Source organism: Plectropomus leopardus, chromosome 18 (assembly GCF_008729295.1).
Source record: "Plectropomus leopardus isolate mb chromosome 18, YSFRI_Pleo_2.0, whole genome shotgun sequence".
In the NCBI taxonomy this organism is placed as follows: Eukaryota; Metazoa; Chordata; class Actinopteri; order Perciformes; family Serranidae; genus Plectropomus; species Plectropomus leopardus.
In genome coordinates this window covers 7,982,488-8,001,590 of record NC_056480.1, presented here as the reverse complement: position 1 = coordinate 8,001,590, position 19,103 = coordinate 7,982,488, and the positions used below count along the sequence as shown (strand labels likewise).

Below are 19,103 nucleotides of genomic sequence, written 5' to 3'. Positions count from 1 at the left end.
TATGCAGCCTTTAATGCAACCAGGCACAGCCAACACTAATGACATTACATTATCCAAAACTATGATGATATCTAATCTCATATCAAAGTTTTAATACATTATTGATATATTTCCCCGCTCTGGTTCACCATCACTGTAACTATTCCTTAAGAAGTCATTATTTGACACTGACAGCATCTACTGTAGTAAAGAGCAAGAAAGCCCATGTAGGATGGGAGGGAGTGGAGGAAATTAGGCAATTACACTTGTTCATCTGACAGTTGATTAAAATTATTGTTAAATTGAAAATATAATTAAATCTATTTTTCTAGCAGCTTTTACATCATCTGTCTACAGTTATCAGGCAACAGTTTATCATCAGCCCGGTGTAACATCATGAAATATAGTTAAGAGGCATGTAGGTGCCGCTAATCTTCTCAGTGAAGGTCTTGTTTGTTTTTATTAATTACATTATTAGTCTGAGAATTAAGGTGGTAATGATTTAGTGATCCTTTAATGCTGGAGGTAGCACCATTAAAACAAATGCCAAGTGGGAGGTTTCAGTGTGGGAAGGGAATCTTTTTCTTCATGGTAAAAGTGCTGGTGGGCACAAATTTACAGATTGCACAGTGCTTTCTCATAATGCGATGTGTGTTTCTTGTTTACCTGCAGAGCCTCGAGGAAGCGAAAGGAGCCCAGTCGTCTGCCACGGGGCACCAAACAGAAGGTGGAGTTGTGGAGCATCTCCTTGTAGTCGTACCTGCAGAGACACAACACACACACACACACACACACACACACACACACACGATGAGTTCAAAATGACAACATACTCAGAAAAATGTGTGTAATTAGAGGACTACATACATTACATGCATCACTGTTACTTGTTGTAATGAGATACATAATTAGATAGTATATCATAGCTGAAGAAGTTTTAATGCTAAAAACAAGATGTGAACGATATACAGCCATTGTCAAATTATGCACATTAACAGGACCATTTTTATTCTTTATGAAACAAAATAGGCAAATCAGGAACACACACACACAGCATGTCAAAACACCCGTTCATTTGGTAGTAGCTTTAGTTGCTGTTTAAGTCCACTGTTTGTGTCATAATTCAAAGGAAAAGCTCAGTTTATTACAAGCACAACTTGCACTATGAAGCTGATGAGGCGAGAAACACGACCTGTCAGATAATCAGACAGGTTCAAAACAAGCCAACAGTTTAGTTAGATTATCAAGATCACTTTATTTGGAGAAAACGAAATTAAAGGGGATCTGTTATGCTTACCGTTATTTTCTGTCATATATATAAACGATGTATAGTGTTGGATGTTTATATCAAACGTGGCTAAAGATTCAAATAACGAGGTTAACGAATGTAAAAGTAGTTCCTGTGAACAAAAACCTCAGGCTTCAGACTCAGCTTTAAATACTCAATGTTCTAAATTTCAATGTTTTTTCTACTTTTGAGACAAGATAAAATCAGCTCGCGATAGATTTCTCTTTCTTTCCAGGCCCCAAGGAAACGAGCCAGGCTTTGAAGCCAATTTTCACAGTGGTCAAACTGGGTGATTACATCTGTCACATAATGCCCGTCAGCACAAAAATAATTTTTCCCAGTGACTAACATGGCAAAAGAGATGTCTGGTGATCAGTCGACGCATTTTTAGAACGTCATAACTGTCACAATGTGACTTGTTTTACTATCTAAATTTGATCCATTTGGTCTGATAACATTTGGAAAGTCGCACAATTGATTCATTTTGTCTCCGTTCAAATTAGCAGAGCGACAAACGATGAGCAGTCCGCTTAAAGGGAAGTCTCTGGTGTGCCTACTCTATGGGCCATACAGTGCGGGACCAGCACCGATCAACTGGATCATTTTATACACGGCAGTTGAACCATTTTTGCTTCGTGCACTACTGAGCAACTTTCATACGAATGAACGGAAGCTTGGGTGCTTTTGATGGCGATTTTTCGCAGTACAAAGAGCCTCTACTCTGCAGCAGATTTATTTCCCGGCTGCAATGACATTACAGAGATGCAGAAATACAGAAGACCTGGAAATGCTAACCAATCAGAGCAGACTGGGCTCTTTTGGGAGGGAGTCTTAAAGAGACGAGCGCTAAAATGATTTCCAGACAGAAGGTGAGTCCATGCGTTTCTGCACAGACAGTGTGAGGAAACTAATGGGTTTTTTGAACATTTAAGCATGTAAATATTTCTAGTAGACACCAAAAATACAACTATGAACCTGAAAATGAGCATAATAGCTCCCCTTAAAGTACACCCAAAATGCTTATCACTGCAGCTCAAGTATCATGGGTCATATTCAAACCAGAAATATGGCCTGTAAATTGACGTTCGTGGAATCATTTTTCCCTTCACTTTTCTCCTCTTAATATAGTTGGCTACGCTGTGGATTGTTTACAATCTGTCTCATTGTGTGTTTTCCCACAACGTCTGACTTCTTTTTTTAATTATGTGGCCACATTCCCAAATCTCGGCAATTAACTTTGTGCTCGCAGTTATATTATTAATGATAGAAACGATGGCCAAAACTAACAAAATGTGGTCCAAGTTGTCATTAATGTCGTAAATGTTCACTTTTGTGTGTTTCTTTTTCACTAAACAGCCTCTTCGTCCATAAACTCTCTCCCCACGCCTCTCCCTCCTTCTCTCTTCTCCCCCCTCCTCCTATCTCAAACACCATACGCTCCTTTGCACACCCGCTCTTCTTTGCTCGCTACCTTTCTGAATCCCTCTATCTCCTAAAGCAGGAGGCCGACTGCTCCCTCCCTGCTTCCCCCTCTCCCAGCTCCTCTTTCTCCTCCTCCTGGCCCCTCATCCCTCTATCTCTCCAGTGAGGTGTGTCTTATTGCTCTCCAAACAGGGTGATCAACCCTGCCAGGGGTAATGAGCTGAGAGTGACACCTGCTTCCACCACACAGCTGGCTCTGTGTGTGTGTGTGTGTGTGTGTGTGTGTGTGTGTGTGTGTGTGTTCGTGTGTGAAACAGAGAATCACAGAGACAGTGTTTATCTGTGCATCATCCTGTTCGAATGCACGCTGCTTTTCTGTGTTTTGACATGTACGACTTTAATATCGTATTTACTTTCTCCTCCGCTGTATAAACATTTAACAAGTCACTGAATGCTCCCAATTTATTTTGGTTCTCCGGGCCTTTTTTCAGTCTTTATTCCTTCTCGCTTTCCTGCTCTCAGTCTTAATTTCTCCAAATGTGGACACAGCAATGTCTCCCTGTGTGGATTATTTCGCTCTATCTCTCTCATGCAGACACACAAAGCAAATAAATGCCACCCAAAAGCTAACATGCCAGCCAACAGAGCAGAACCAAACGTCACAGCGTTGTTGTGTTGTTATTTCCTACTTTTTTAAACATTTTCTCTAATAAATACCCTTTTAAAAAAAAGGAGCAGATCTGTTTTTGCTGTTTTTCATACATATTTTATGTCATCATGCGCCCAAAAGTTGTTTTCTGCTTCAAGAAGACAGTGATCACAACAGTTTAGTGTAAACTAGATCTTCTTGCAACAATGAGCTCAGAAAAAACTCTAGGAAAAAGGCAGAAAAACTGGGAGAAAGCATAAATTAGATGATAATTATACACCAAAGTCCCTCTAAAAAATACAAAAACACTAAAAATTTAGGCACTGTCTACATGTACAAGATATTTTTGGAAAACACATATCTTCAACGTTTTGGCCTCTTTTCATGCAAACGGAGATTCAGGTCACTAAAGTAGAGACACTTAAACATGCCTTATAGATCTCTCAAAACATCAGTTACTGTGTATCTGTGTGGACATGTTAGACAGAGCGTTTGAGAAATGATGACGTCATCTCCTTAATTTGCACATGCATATTGTTGCTTTGTGTAATTAGCATGAGCCTGAACAGCAACATTCGAAGACTTTTTGTAAACATTTTGCTCATTCTAATGCCGACTTGGTTTCACTCCTTTTCTTTGGCAAACAGGACCATTTGCTGCACCCAGTGTTTTCGCTCCGTGTGTATGGTGTTTTTAAGTCTGACACTAATGACTGTTTTGGATCAGGCCCAATCAAACTAGCAGATGTTGGGACACTTTTCACAGTGGGATTGTTGTTGCTGAGTGGTGGAAGAAAACTTTTGCATGTCCAGAGCATCACTCATACCTTTACATTAAACGGGAATCATCTGCAATGAAATCCTCAGTAGGTGCTTTGAAAAATAGAACGTTAGCCTGTTGTGGACGAACATATTTTGTAAAGGGGAGGTTGTCTGTGGAGAGGAGAGATATCCGTTTTCAAAAATAGTTGTAAACATGTAGACAGGGCCTTAAACTACAGTGTCTGTGCTGTCAATTCAGTTTTCTAGAATAAATTTCCATGCATTTTTTTGTATATTTATTTCTTAAATCCAATTTTTAAGATAAAAAAGTATGACACTAAAATTGGACACCATGTGGAAAATGTAAATAATGAGCCCTAAGGGTTGTCCAGGTTGGGGGTTAAGAGACTGGTGAGGCAGGAAATCATTTCTCATTTAGCTGTAATCTATACAGGGTGAAGGTTACAGGACACACACACACAAACACACACACACACACAAACACACTGTAATGCACACACATTCTGCTGTATTGACGATGCTGTGGATGTACTGTAGCTTGTACAGAAGTGTGACAGTGATTGCTGATGCTGCCTTCTGTGTGTGCCTGTGAATATGGACTGAGCTGACAGGGCAGAGCTGGAAGCCAAGCACTATGTTCACTCACACACATGCATGCACATACACACACGCACACACACACACGCTCTTAATGGTGATTGCTGATGTTGCCGGCAAGATGCTGCCTTGTCTCTTCTTCAGCCGAGCTCTAATGAAGTGCGGGGGACATGACAGCCTGTGATAAAATCCCACCCTCATTCACACCTACATGCATAACGTTCTGTGCAGCACATAACACAGTTATCGCACACACACACACAGTCGGACACACACCGGCGAGCACACTGCGAGCCACAGACACACACGCGGCGTGAACAAGCGACAGCTGCACGCCCTCACATTGACGTTCCGTCACCTGTCGATGGAGACGAAGAAGCTATCTTAGCCCATATTTCCACACCAGCTGTCTGCCTGGACAGTGTCTGTTTGGGCAAGTGTGTGTCTGTGTGTGTGCGCATGTGTGTGTGTGTACAAATCCACAAAACAGGCAAGCATCTGATGGCAGTGAATATCAATGTGTGGATTTAACGTGCAACAGCCCTTTTCTCTAACTACAGAACTTTGGTGGGTGTCGGATCTTCTGCACGTTCAGTAAAATACAAATGTTTTCTGCAAATGTTGAAAGAGAACTTCACCATTTTTTCAACATGAACTCGATCTATTTAAGTTCGGAGTAAAGTGTGACATATTACAACATGTTTTTAGAGTGTCCTTTGTGTCTCTGCGGGCTGCTACTAAAACTGCTGTACTTCCGTGAACCGGTGACTTCAGCGGTACACAGAAAAACTACAAGTTATTTTGGCTTGCATCCAGAAAGAAACCTTCCTTTTTTGTCTCGTATTGCAAACTAGCTGCATGCTCGCCACTGAAAATGCCATAATTTATTACAACTGCAGACAGAGGATTTTTTCAGGATATTTTTTACAGTGTACTGGCCCACTCAGTAACAGACCAGAAAGAGAGAGAGTGTGTGTGTGTGTGTGTGTGTGTGTTACTATACGTGAAAGTTGTGGTCCTTGCTAAGGCAAAGGTGTGCTGGAGACTATGGAAGGACTATTGGACAAATATTTGATGAATGGCTGAGTTTTTTGTCATTTTATTCTGCCTCTGCCTCTGTGGATTGACCGAGAGCCACTGCTCACTTTCAGCGTTTTCTTTTTTAGGTAGCTGTGGCCGGTTAGAAACTCACTGGAGACCTTCTTCAGGATCACAATGATAAACTGAGTGAGTATTTTATGCGGCCTTCACATGGATTCTGACAGACAGCGAACTGGATGTCATTTTAGTGAACGAGAGCAAGACGTTAAAATAAGGCGAGGTCGGCAGAGAATACCAGCAACGGCAACAGTAAATGGCATTGCTGTTTGAAGTTAAAAAATGTAACGTTTTGCCGCCCTCCCAAACAGAATTTTCAACTGGATATTGCATAGCTCTCACACAAGGAGAAAACATGGCTGATGTGGACAACAAAAAGCTAATAATTTTGGCGCAACAACACGCGGAATTGTAAGAGAAAGCGGACATATGGCAGGCAATGAATAATGGATACATAAAATAATTTTTTATTTAATACATTTAATCAATTTTTTGACACATCACCATAGTAACATATCATCAAGCGTATTGTCTTTTGCCGTCATGCCATTCCGTTGAATTTTTTTTTTTGTCCATGCAGTCCAGCAGGTGTCGCTGGTCCACCGTCTACCGTCTGCCGAATTCCATGTGAACGCAGCATAAGTCACCTGACGCTGTGTTTTGGCTAACAAAGTATTAGCTTTTTGCCGTGTTGGTGATAAACATTGTCCAGGCACTGTAAAGTAAGGGATGGCAGTTGTTAATGACACTATAGTGTTATTAGATTTATAAGGTTTTTTTCCGGTGTAATGGTCTAACAGCGATGTAACATGTTTCAGACACATTTTTACTTTTTGTAAATAAAGCCGTGTTGGAGACGGCACCCCCATGTGCTGGGCAGGTTTGGGGAGGATTTTGAGGTTGAGCATCAGGAGCTTGGACGCAACGCATCTGTGTACATGTTGGCACTGTAAAAAGGGAAGTGCAAGAAGAAAACCTCTGTCAATACAGCAAACATCGAGGAAATTATTGCTCCAGTTGACCTCATTTACTATCAACACTGACTGGATATTCACTTAAAACATGGCAAATTGCTCCTTTAAGAACTCCATAACTTCTCTTCTCAGTTTTTTTAAAATGTATGTTCATTTTATACCAAGACTCTCCTGCAAATTTCTGCAATTTTTAGATAGGTGTCCCCAAAGTACAACCCTCCTACAATTCACCTGCTGTGCATTTTAACCTCATCATGACTGGGATTGTGTTTTAAGGAGATGATTTTCCTTTACAGAGGAAGTCTTGGTGCTTTAAAGATTTGAATGAGGCGAGGAGGTCGCAGGAGGAGGCCGACACGAGGACGTCCCCTGCCGTGTAAACCAGCCTTTCGCCCTGCTCCTCTCCTCACTCCTCTTCTTTCCCTCCAACCTCCTGCTGGTTTGCACTTTATGCTGGGTTCAGAGGCCACAGCTTGCCTTCGCTGTCTCTTTCTTCTTCTTCTCCTCCTGTTTCTGTTCTGTCTAGCTCTCGCTTCGTGTTGTCCTTGTGACCTTGAGCTGGCGGAGGGAAACTACAGCCGAGCTACGAGCCTGCAGGCTGCGATTGTGTGTATTTATATTTCTCCTCTCTATTGTATAGATGTGTGTATGTATGTGTGTGTGTGTGTGTGTGACAGATAAGACAATAAAAGCAGGACGAGGAAAAGAGTCATTCTGTAAAGGTGAGGCCTACTGGAAGGGCAAAGTGGTGCCACGTTTGGAGTGAAAACAGCAGAAAACGAAGTCGGCGTGCATTAAAATATTTTCCAGACAGAAAACACGGCTTGATGTAATAAAGCACGGGAGATGACCTCTGCGTGAGCGCCCTGGTGTTTTGAATGCATACGAGAGAGCGTTTCGAGTGCACCTGTCAGCATGTCCAACAACTGTGAAACAGTTAGGAAACACTTCTCCACCAGCCCCGATGGCAACGTCCTACACGGTTGCCGTGGCAACCTGCCATTAAGTGCCTTCACTTGCAGCGACTTAATTACACGGGATCGGCGCTTCATCCACACAGACAAGGGGGTAAGGGGGGTGAAAGAGGACAGGGATGGAAACTGTGCTTTTTAATAAACACACAATCTAGCTAATGTTATCTCCATCAACCATCCACACTGCGTACTGGGACTGAATTCATTACCCAGTATTGGTATTTATACCATGATGAAAAACTATTGAATCGACCCTTCCTTCTTTGTTACTGTTGCTACACTCATCAAGCTTTCCAATCAAGAATGACACATATGACGTTCGTGATAGTAATGAAGACAGATGTACCATTAAACATCTGTGGCAATTTCATAAAACACAAAGAAGTAGACAACTGGAAATCTCTCATTTCTAGTTAATGACTTTAATTTTTGTCATCTGAAATGACAGCTGTTGCTAGCAGATTTTATCAGCTGTGGCTACTCAGTTAACCCTTTAGAACCTGAGCAAGCTGGCTTGATTTCTTTCAAAAACATGGGAAGATGGCAATGAGAAAAAAAAAAGAAAAAAAGACAAGAAAAGCACCTGAAAATTAGATTTTTTTTAAAAGAGAGAGTGAGAGCAAGTTAAAAAAAATACCTGGAAAAAGTTCTAAAAATTACAAGAATTTTACATAATTTTAAATGTGTAATTCTGATAATTATAAGTGTAGTTTTAAATAGTTAATTTAAAAAGAAATCTAAATATATTGTTCCTTGCAATTTGTGGAACATTTCTGAAGTTGCTCATTGCCTTTTTTCTTTAAGTTTTCAGAACAAATTGCACCACTTTGCTCAGAGGTTTAGGATCCAAGAGGTTTTTTTGTAGAGCATTTTGAGCTGAATCTGTGCGCAAAATTTTAAGTCAGTCGGACATCTGATGTAAGGGGCGTGGCCTTTTGAAAATCGCATTTTTGGGCTTTGATTAAAGGGAAGCAATTGCACATCTTATTGTGTTTCTATCTCATTCCATATCACAGCAACATTATTTCACACCAAAATAATAATAACAACAACAAAAACAAATTCAGACAAACTTAAGTTTTGGGATTAAACCATTACAGTAATCCTAAACTCTGCTACAGTAGAGACATGGCCTCGACACAATGGTCTTTCTGTAACCACACAGAGTGATGTAGTTGGCAATTGGTATTCTCGGCCTTGTAAAAATGGTTATGCTATCACGCAAGTTTGCATTTTGCAGCTCAGGTTAATGCAGACAAACACTGATATGACTATTTAACAGTGAAATGCGGTAAAGCTAAGGTATTAAGTAGCATAAAATGAACTTAAGTACCTCTAAATTGTTTTTAGTGTGGTACTTGAGTAGATGTTCTGCCCAGATTCCCAAAGGTGTGCACTTGGTGGGCTGCCACCTGGACAGTCTGGTGCCATGTGGGCACCCAGCAGGCGCCTGAACATGAAGCTTCAGGGTGATGAAAACACAAAACCGCAACCAGCCGGAGTGCCTTCCAGGGAGCAGCGAAGAAGAGATCCAATTTACTGCTTATTGAGACCGTTGTTACATTAGCCTCCTGGACCTCTCTCCCGTCTCCCTCTGCCACTCTCTCACTAATTTCTTTGTCTTCCAAAGTGGGTTTCGGTATGTGTGTGTGTGTGTGTGTGTGTGTGTGTGTGTGTGTGTGTGTGTGTGTGTGTGTGTGTGTGTGTGTGTGTGTGCAGGAGTGTGTGAAAGAATGAGCGTCTGGAGATCTGGAAGAAAATACAGGGAAGTGCTTTTTTTCTACGGCATTGTAGTGAGGTTTGTAGAGGAGCTTATGAGGTTTTGTTACAGAAAAAAAGTCCCTCTACTCATCAAATTATTAATTTATGATTAAAGAAAGCTCTAATTCCATCTTTTTCTCCTGCACATGTGGATGAAAGTGAACCTGAAGATGTTATAAAAGTTATTTATCATTATGGATGCCATGCCACAGATGTGCTCATTTGTCTAGTAAATAACTCCCAAACAGACTAAGGACAGATTCCAGCAGTAATTAAACAGGAGCGTCGTCCTCCCCGTAAACACAGCGTCTAAGTTGAAGCATATTGTTGTGTGTGATCCCGCGAGAGAGCGACAGATGTGCAAAAAGGGGGCATCTTTGGCTCCTGACTAACTGAGATAGAGTGTGTGTGGTGAGTTGAGGGGTTTGCATCTAAATATGCTTTTGTGTGTGTGTGTGTTTGATGATGATGTGTGCGCACATGCGTACGGCGACAGATCTGAGCTTTAGAGAAGAATCAGCGGTGTGTGACTGGAATGAGTGCGTCCCCTAACTTTCACCCTCTCTACTTATTCCCCCTGCGGCTATTCGGAAATGTAAGCATCTGTATGTGTGCATCCAGATGTGCGCCTGTCCGTTTTGTCCCATCTTCTTCCTCCGCTGCTGCCATAATGCCTGCCGTACACTCTGCAACTAATTCATTAGCCTAATTAGCGCTCATTAGCCAGCTTATGCTAGTTCCAATTAGCATTCTAGCATGCAATGACCCAGAGGTCCGCCTCGCCAAACAAACAGACTTTCTGTGGTCAAACCCATGACGACCCTGAGCTCTGTCCACATGCAGGACCAATCTAATTACACTCACACCACTGTAAAAAGTCTAACCTGCCCTGCCTGAAGACTCCCGAAGAGCTCAATCCGACGTATAAAACACGGCTGAGTGCATGTGAGGAAAGTGATGTCACAGTGGCTGGTTTGACTGGTGGTGCTGGCCACATTTAAAGAGTTATATGTTAAAATGTGTGGCGGCAGAAAAGGCAGCTCTGCAGTTAAAAGCCCACTGAGGACAAATATAAGGCAGTTCTGCAGCTAGAATGCGCATTAGGAAAGTCCACATATGGTGCAATATTTTAACATGACTGTATCGCTGAACTGCACTCAAGGGTCTGAGACCTGCAGCCCAACAAATACAGCTTCTGTAATTTCTTTAAATTTTATTTGCAGGACTGAAAGTTTGGGCTGGAATCACTGCCTTGATAGCTAATCTCCAAACCTGTGTTCAAATGCTCTGGTTATATGAATAAATATATATGTAGTTATCAGTGTCATTAACTACTAATAATCAGTATCTGTATTGGCCCTCAAAAAACAATATCTACCCCTATAAGACAAATTACACAAAAAAATATATATATATTATATATATATATATATATATTATTATTACCAAGAAAAAGAAAAATCTTCCACTCTAAAAACCAGCCAAGCCATGATCTAAAGACAGCCCAAGAGCAGTCTGAAACCATCAAACAATAAATTAATAAAGCAAACACATCCAGATTGCAATGTACCCTGTAACAATATTAGCCAGATGAGAGTACATTACAGGTGGACAGCTGTTGTCACAGGTGTGGCGGCAAACAAAACACACTGAGGATGCACTGGCATCAGACTGCATCCTGACGCTGGTCACCTGCAGAAGTGTTCCTGCACATCCATCATTAAAAGTGTGAAAGAAATTAGCAAAAACGATCGACAACCTTTTTGAGTGTCAAAAATAACAATATTGACCCCTGCGGATGGAGCATAATTAGGTGCTGATGACAGTCTGTGATGTTTTGACTTTGATCGTAAGCTTTCACAGACAGAAGTGACATACGCGCTTATTTGCATAATGAGGTGGAAAGTGAAAGCCAAAAACAAGTTTTCACTGGAGACACATCTGAGAGGTATTCTGATTTTAGGTGTGAACTGGGAAGTCCGCTTGACTGGATTTCAACAGAACACGGATATATCTGTGTATAAGATCTGAACAAGGGCTTAAATATGACAGGTCTTTCTGCCCCGTCAAGAACAATTTCTTGAGGGGAATCGCTGACTGATAGGTCCACGGTAATATCTCTTTTTCTCTCTCTCTAGCTCTGTCTCACTCTCAGCCTGTCTGAATACACCACAAAAGTCAAATAACAACCCTGGAAACATTTTCAGAAACATAAAATCCCCCGTCGTTTTTTAAACCAAGAATAAAAAGCTCTGTTACATTCTGAAAATGTTTACAACTTGAGACAAGCCCTCTCTTTGCTGCCGACCTGCAGCCTTCACAGCAAATTTATACTCAGGCCCAATCTCAATAAAGACCTTTCCCTGACCACTTAGCCTTTACTCCTCTGTTCTGCACATCAATGTCAAGCAGCAAACGCTGAGACTGACAAAAAGGGCTAACGTGCAAGTGCCGAAAACTGCAGTTCCTCAAATGGCCACCTGGGGCTGGCTCCAGTGGCAAGTAAATGCCCATAGATACCCACGCTGAAATGCCCAAATTTACAGCAGAAATAAACAACATGTTTACAGCCTGGTACAAAAACAGTTTTGGTCTCTTTAGCTAATTTTCCAGTTCATAATAACTCTACAGGGGGTGAATTTTAATACAACTCAACCATTTCAATTTTATAAAGGTTTATAAAAGTCAGATCCACCCTTGCTCCTCCATCCAAATAAGCTCACTTCTGGCTCTAAAAAAACAAGATAGCAATGGTGAAAATATGACGCATATTGCATGACGCCTGAAACTGAACTTAAATCCAGCAGCCAAGTTGCAGCACTTGTTGCAGCTCCTCTACAATCAGTGCACCCGGGCGAGGTAGAAGCACAGTTTCGAGCACAGGTTTGTCAGACCTGACAAAGATCCAAGTAGGATCGAAACATTGCCTTGAATAAATCTGTGTGGCATTGAGTAAGCGTGCAGGTGTTACTTTTTTCTTAAATGTATGCTGCTTTTTTAAGCCTTGCACCTGTGCGATACACGTATAATTATTCTCTCCCACAATACATCACATTCTCATCCAAAACTCATCACATGTTGCCGCTTTGTCCGTGACCTTCCGCCTCCACTTATGACGTTTTAGGTATGCTTTAGTGTCAGGTGTTTATGCTCTGAGATGCTGTTACCGTGATATCTTAAACGCCATCAATGACAATACTGATGACGAATCTAGGTCTTGAAGGGTTATGATATTTCACTGGGAACCCCCTTGTTACTCTGTTCTGAAGGGCAAGATGACACTCGAAAGCGAGCGGTAGGGGTAAAAAAAGAAATAGGATTGGGCCCGAGTCTCCTCAAGTTGCCAATAAATGAACTGTACTTGTCAGATTCTGCCTGGAAAGTCGCAGTAACTCAGTGTTGCGGCTTGAATTCAAAAGTATCCGGGTTTAATGCAATTTCGGAGATGTCACACTAGTTTGCATAACTGCACTGGATCCATATTACTATTCAAATGAGAGCTGGGCAGTAAGTATAGCTGCAGGTGGTGGGTGTGAACCACATAAGCCTAAACAAAAAAAATAAAACCTGCTCACATACTCATAAAGATAGGGCTCATATACATGCAGGCTCACACTCGGTGCGCTCGCACAAACTTCTGAATCAGTTCAAGTCAGCAGCCTGTTCTTTCCCTGCAGCAACCCCCCCGCCCCTCCTCACACGTGTAAGCCTGAATATTTTACAAATACCCCGATAACATGAAGTCTTCCTGCCGCGATACTAATTCACTATGACGGCTTTATCCTTGCAATCTTTTCAATTTGTCCTCTCGGATTTTTTCCACTGCCAACAGATGGAGGCAATTTTTCAGTAACATTTAGTGTCTGCGCGGTAGTCAGAGTCCCCCAACACACACTCAGCTCTCTAGAGGATGGAAGTGAGGTCGATTTCAAACTAGGCGACACCTATTCCAAACACGTATCCAGGAATATTTGGGGGATTTGTTTTCATGGGCCGCTGGAGTCACAATTCACACACAAACTCACACATACACACACTTCAAGTCAGTGATTGGCGCCTCACTGTGTGATCTTGCAGATGAGGGGTCCGGACTCCGTGGATGTTCACTGGAGACCAGCTGTGCCTCGCTCTGCACTTCCAGATGGCCCTCGGGACGCCTCACTGTGCATGTTAGTTTGTGTGTTCACGTATATGTGTGTGTGGATGCGTATGTGCGAGACGGTCTCAGATTTAGACATGTCAGCACATGCTCCGCGGCGGCCTCTTTTTAAACACTGACACATTTTGTCATCAGAGCCACTGAAACGAGGAGCGCAAGAGGAGGCCGGAGTTACCCCTCACCGAGATGTCCTTTCATCTGACACACACACACAAACACACACTCAGAGAGAAAGGGAGAGAGGAATGCTTAAATTCGTTCCATCCACATTACGATCGCTGCAGGCTCTTTCATGACAAATCAGCCTCCAAAATCTTGAAGAGTCTGAATAACTCACACTCTTTCACACACAAACATTCTCACACACTCTCCCTCCTGCATCCATGTTAATATGCATACACCGCACACACACACACTAACCCCCTTATTTTCAAAGCACCACAACCATTATCGGGGTCCCATCTGCCGGCAGAGCGCGGTTTTGCTCTCCTCCAATAGGTGAGTCGAGACTTAATCGCCTCTAATTTCTTGTCTGCAAACACACTCTAATATATTCCCTCTGAAGACTCCTCTAAATCAAAATATAAGCCCGGTCCTGGAGCCACCTGGGGTCCTTCCTCACAACACCAACAATCAGAATGCAGAGAACCCACCATCGCAGAAAATGGATGGCGAGTCAGACAGAGAGATCCGCTGTTATCGGTCAAAATTGCCCCTCTGAAATGTCGGCTTTGCAGGAATTTGGAGACGCAGGCTTCTTTTTTAAATCACAGCTGAGCATTGTTATTTTAAAAAAGGCTCTGGAGCAGCAGGGGTCAGGAGACGTTAGCTGTTGCAAGAGGGGATGATGAAACTTTGACTCACTTTAAAAAAAAAATATCACAGCGACTGGAGTTATGAAGTCTGTTTTAGACGGCACTTTCAAGATTGGAAAGCGAAGTATGAGCTGCTCCTGATGACGGCACAGTGAAATAAAATATATATTCATGTTGCTTATTTAGTTATTGTTTGTTACATGTTGAACACGTCAAAAAGTATTCCTACATTAAAAATAGCCCCGTAACATGTTCAAAAAAATTCTCTGTTGGGTCACCCTGAACTCACATGATTTTCAAGATTGAAAAAACTTTATTGTCTATCATATAGTGACAGAAATGTTGCCTGTGGTTAGGGGTTCAAACAACAAAAACAAAAACCACATTCACACCCATGAGACTCACATAAAATCACACAACAGTTCCATAGATCAACACGTGTGCAATCTACATTTAAAAAGCAGCAACTATTTTGGCTTTTTTTAAAAGTATATGACGGTGGGAATAACAAAAGACAAAACAAAAACAAAGCAAAAGGCAGAGCCTACAACCACGGGTCGCTCAAGCAGAGGAGCGCCCCGCCATTTTTGAGTTCTTTTATTGAACTCAAAGTGATTTCAGATAACCCTGTCCATCATAAAAACAATGTGGGCGTAACTCACAAATATGTCACTTAACAAAGGATAAAAACGAAATCTTAACTCAGCATTAAAGTTCGTGTGTGTAGGATTTAGGTGAAACTATTGGCATAAACGGAATACAAAATTCATAACTATTTATAATCCCCTAAAAATAAGAATTGTTATGCTTTTGTTACCTTAGAACAAGCTGTTTTATATATAAATGGAGTGGGTCTTCTTTCACAGAGTTCACCATGTTTTTTCTGGCCCAGAACAGACAAACAAAACACTGACTCTTGATAGGGCCACTCACACTTTTACGTTTTCATGTTAGCCACCATGTTCTCCTGCATGCTTGTTTTAGTCCTGCAACCTCATTGTTAGATGCCACTAAATCCCACACACTACATCTTTAAAACATAGCTTTTAAGATGTTGTAATGGAGATTTGTCACAAACTTTGCCGAGCATTAAAGATCTAGGTTTGATTAAAAAAAAAAGAGCACAAGCTGACTTTGAGGTCGTCTCAGAGCTTTCATCTCACTGACTTCATCGGCACATATAGATGGTAACACGTGGTCACATCCACATAAGTGTCATCCTGGTATCACGTGACGATCGAGCCATCCTCATGTAAAGCCGTGATATTTGTGCGTCATTGTGTGAGACTGGATTGCTTCATAAAAACCGTGTAACAACATGAGAACTGAGATGATGCAGCAGCAAAAGACACTTATGAAACACTTGAAACCTTTTTTGTGCGTCTACCTTTATTCAAAACAGGCTGGAGTGATTTTTTTTCCCATTAATCAATTAATCATCTTAATCATTTGTTAAGCACTTTGAGCTGCCATTTATGTTACGAAAGGTGCTAAAACTAAAAAAAAAAGTTGATTATCATTATTAGTATTAATAATGCATTATTATTATAATGAACTCCTTCAATCCTTCAACTCCAAAGATGTAACACGATCAAGGGCAAATTTTAATTTCATTTTTCAAACTTTGTCTAAAAAATGACAAATAAATCTAACTTCCTTTCCCTTATTAATGAGAAGCTGGATTGTTGGCCTCTTTGCTCGAGAAATAACTTCAACGATTAATAGATTATTAAAATAGTTGCACAAATTGCCTCAGTACAAGTTGGGGTTAAAAGTTCTGTTTTTTTCAACATACATGCAGTCGCTTTCCTCAACAACAAATAATGTAGCAAAGGTGCACACTGACAGAAAAAGAAGTGCCCCTCTTCCCAGAATCCTCCAAGGAAAAATGCATGTTGTTCTTACAAGCTGCCAAAAATTTATATATGTTGTGTGTGTGTGTGTGTGTGTGTGTGTGAGAAGGATGCACTTTCTATTGTCCTCATTTTCCAACTATTATAAAAAACAAAACATTACTGTTTAGTTTGTCTCTTTTATTGATAAACACTATACTGTTACTGTGTAGCCCTAATCCTTGTTCATTTAAAAGGGATCCTCCGTATCTCTATCACACACACACACACACACACACACACAGACAAGCGCACACACAATCATTTGAGAGTGAGTTTGACATCAGCATCAAACACTGAGTATGTCAGCACTGCACGACACTGGAGAGCAGCGTGATGTCTGAAACACTCAATGCTCCCGGGGTATATATATGTGTGTGTGTGTGTGTGTTTGTGTGTGTGTGAGTGTGTGTGCGTGAGAGAAAGCGAGAGAGTACAGCTGTCAGTCACAAGCAGAGCTAAGCAAAGCGATACGCTGCCCAGTGGGTTCATCAGTAGCATGTGTCAGTCACACCCTGAGATCACATTGATTGTCTGTCGGCACCCATCTGAGTGGGCGTGTGTGTGTGTGTGTGTGTCTGTGTGTGTGTGTGCGTGCGTGCCTCTGTAGCGCATGAGTGTGAGAAAATGATAGTGAAGGGGGCATATTCGGCCTTGAGAGAAGTATCGTGGGGAGTGGGATACAAAGGACAAGAAAAATAATGAGAGAAAGAGGACGAAACGTCCACCATGATGCAATTATGATTCAATTTAAAATTAAATTCCTGCATCAATTATGCAAACATATTCAAGAGTCATGTCAAATATTGATAGGCTCTTCAACTTCTCAAACTGTATTCATTAAGGAGCCAAAACTTAACCCGCGCTCTCTCATTAATCATAGATAGATGTCAGCTGGAGGTCCACATTCAAATTCTGCCAGCACTCCTGAGCCTCCATACTATGCTATATATCTGTGTGTATCTGTGTGTGTGTGTGTGTGTGTGTGTTTGTGTGTGTGCATCCGTATTTGTCTGCTTATCTGTATGTGAGATGCCATGTAGCTGTTGTCAGTGCTGACCCCTGACCCGTCACGTCTGAGTGTGTGCAGCCGCTGTGTTGTGCAGTTCAATATGATGCTGAAACTGGCGAGACACGATAAAGTGGAAAACAGCGACTCATTGAATAAAATGGTCAGATGTAAAAAAAATACTGAATAAGCAAGTCTTAATGTTTACTGAGTGCCGGGTATCATCTGAATTCTGATCAGCCACGCTGGCAGTGGGGCTCAATGGGTTGCAGTGTCAGTCTGCTGCTTTTTGTCTACTACTAATGGGCAAATATTAGCACACTAACACGGTGATCTTAACTGGGATTGACTTAAGCCAGTATCTGGAATTTGTTGCATAATGACTTTAAACTTAAGGAGCAGGTGTGGTTAAATGTTTTTTAATCTAAAATGAAAGACAGAAGCAGATTCTATAGGATGTTGATGTTTTCAGCCTGCCTGAGTATACAAGTGACTCCCAGAGAGTTGTCTTTTGATGATGATTTTAGTGCTTGTGAATTGTATTTTGTGTCTCTGTCTGCAACTTTGTGTCTTTACTGCTGACTGTCTCAGACAGGTTTCCCTTGGAAAAGAGATTCTTAATCTCTATGGGACAAACCTGGTTCAATAAAGGTGAAATAAATAAATAAATGTGCAACAAATCGACTTTAAAGAACTACTGGCAATGAACACACAACGAAAACTACCCACCCAAATAAAAAGGAAAAAAAAAGGGGTGTAACAGTTAGAAATCATCTTTGTATAAATTCAGTTACAGGCACAGATAAAAAGGATCTTAGTCTTGTTTCAATACAATATTTGTGTTTCTGTAACAAAAACAAAGCCTCACTTTCAGAGAGCTTTTTTCATTTTTTAAGAAATAAGAAAAACTTTATGCGAAGTAACCACAAAAGAACTTTACCTACATGAACTACAATATAAAACAAAAGATAATAAGATATGAATGTAGAATATTTTGATATTCAAAGACTGTGAATCAGACTAAACATCCAATGCCAGCTTCTGAAAGAAAACAGTTTTCCATACTCGATTCTACAGACGCGTTTTGGCCCGTTTTAAAGCCTGATGCCTAGCTTCAATTACACACAGCATGATTTTTTATTATTCATTTATTCTCTGTAATCTCATGTTTGCTTGTCACCTTCAAAAGGTAAAATAAATATAAATGAAAAAATTGCAATAAAACAACAAAATAACTCTTAATATAAAAAATATTAACACCTTCAGTGCAGAAATACTCGTACAATAATAAAACACATCAGCTCTTGTGTGTGTGTGTGTGTGTGTTCTGTTGTGTCTGTGCTGTCTGTCTACATTCCTTTGTATCTCTATTAAGTCACCACAGGGGACAAACCCTCCGGCTAAAACTGCTGCATCTTAGTCATGAGACACACCTCTGGAGGGCGAACCTGGTCTCATATGACTGAATTTAGGCTCCCAAGCCGGCTGGGGTCACCGCGCACGGGTCAAAGGTCACTGCAGTCCCCACCCTGAGGAACAAAAGGGAGGACTAAGCCTTTCAGTGAGGGTCTTGGTGGTTTAGGTTTAGGCTGACTGGGGGAGTTGTGCTGTCTGAGCGATTGTGTTCTCAGCGTAGGAGTTATACGTCAGCGCATGTGTGTGTGTGTGTGTGCGAAAACCTTTACTTTATGGTACATATATACA

The 19,103-nt window shown here is 41.3% G+C and overlaps 1 protein-coding gene across 1 annotated transcript in view; it reads left to right on the top strand.

The window, feature by feature from the left end:
• The first annotated feature begins 7,704 nt into the window (after positions 1-7,704).
• Positions 7,705-19,103, top strand: part of LOC121958145 (carnitine O-acetyltransferase-like) — a 19,186-nt gene continuing 7,787 nt past the window's right edge. The window contains exons 1-2 of the mRNA XM_042507018.1: positions 7,705-7,857; positions 13,602-13,693. Coding sequence (XP_042362952.1) covers positions 7,705-7,857; positions 13,602-13,693 — 245 coding nt within the window. The remainder of the gene's footprint in view (positions 7,858-13,601; positions 13,694-19,103) is intronic.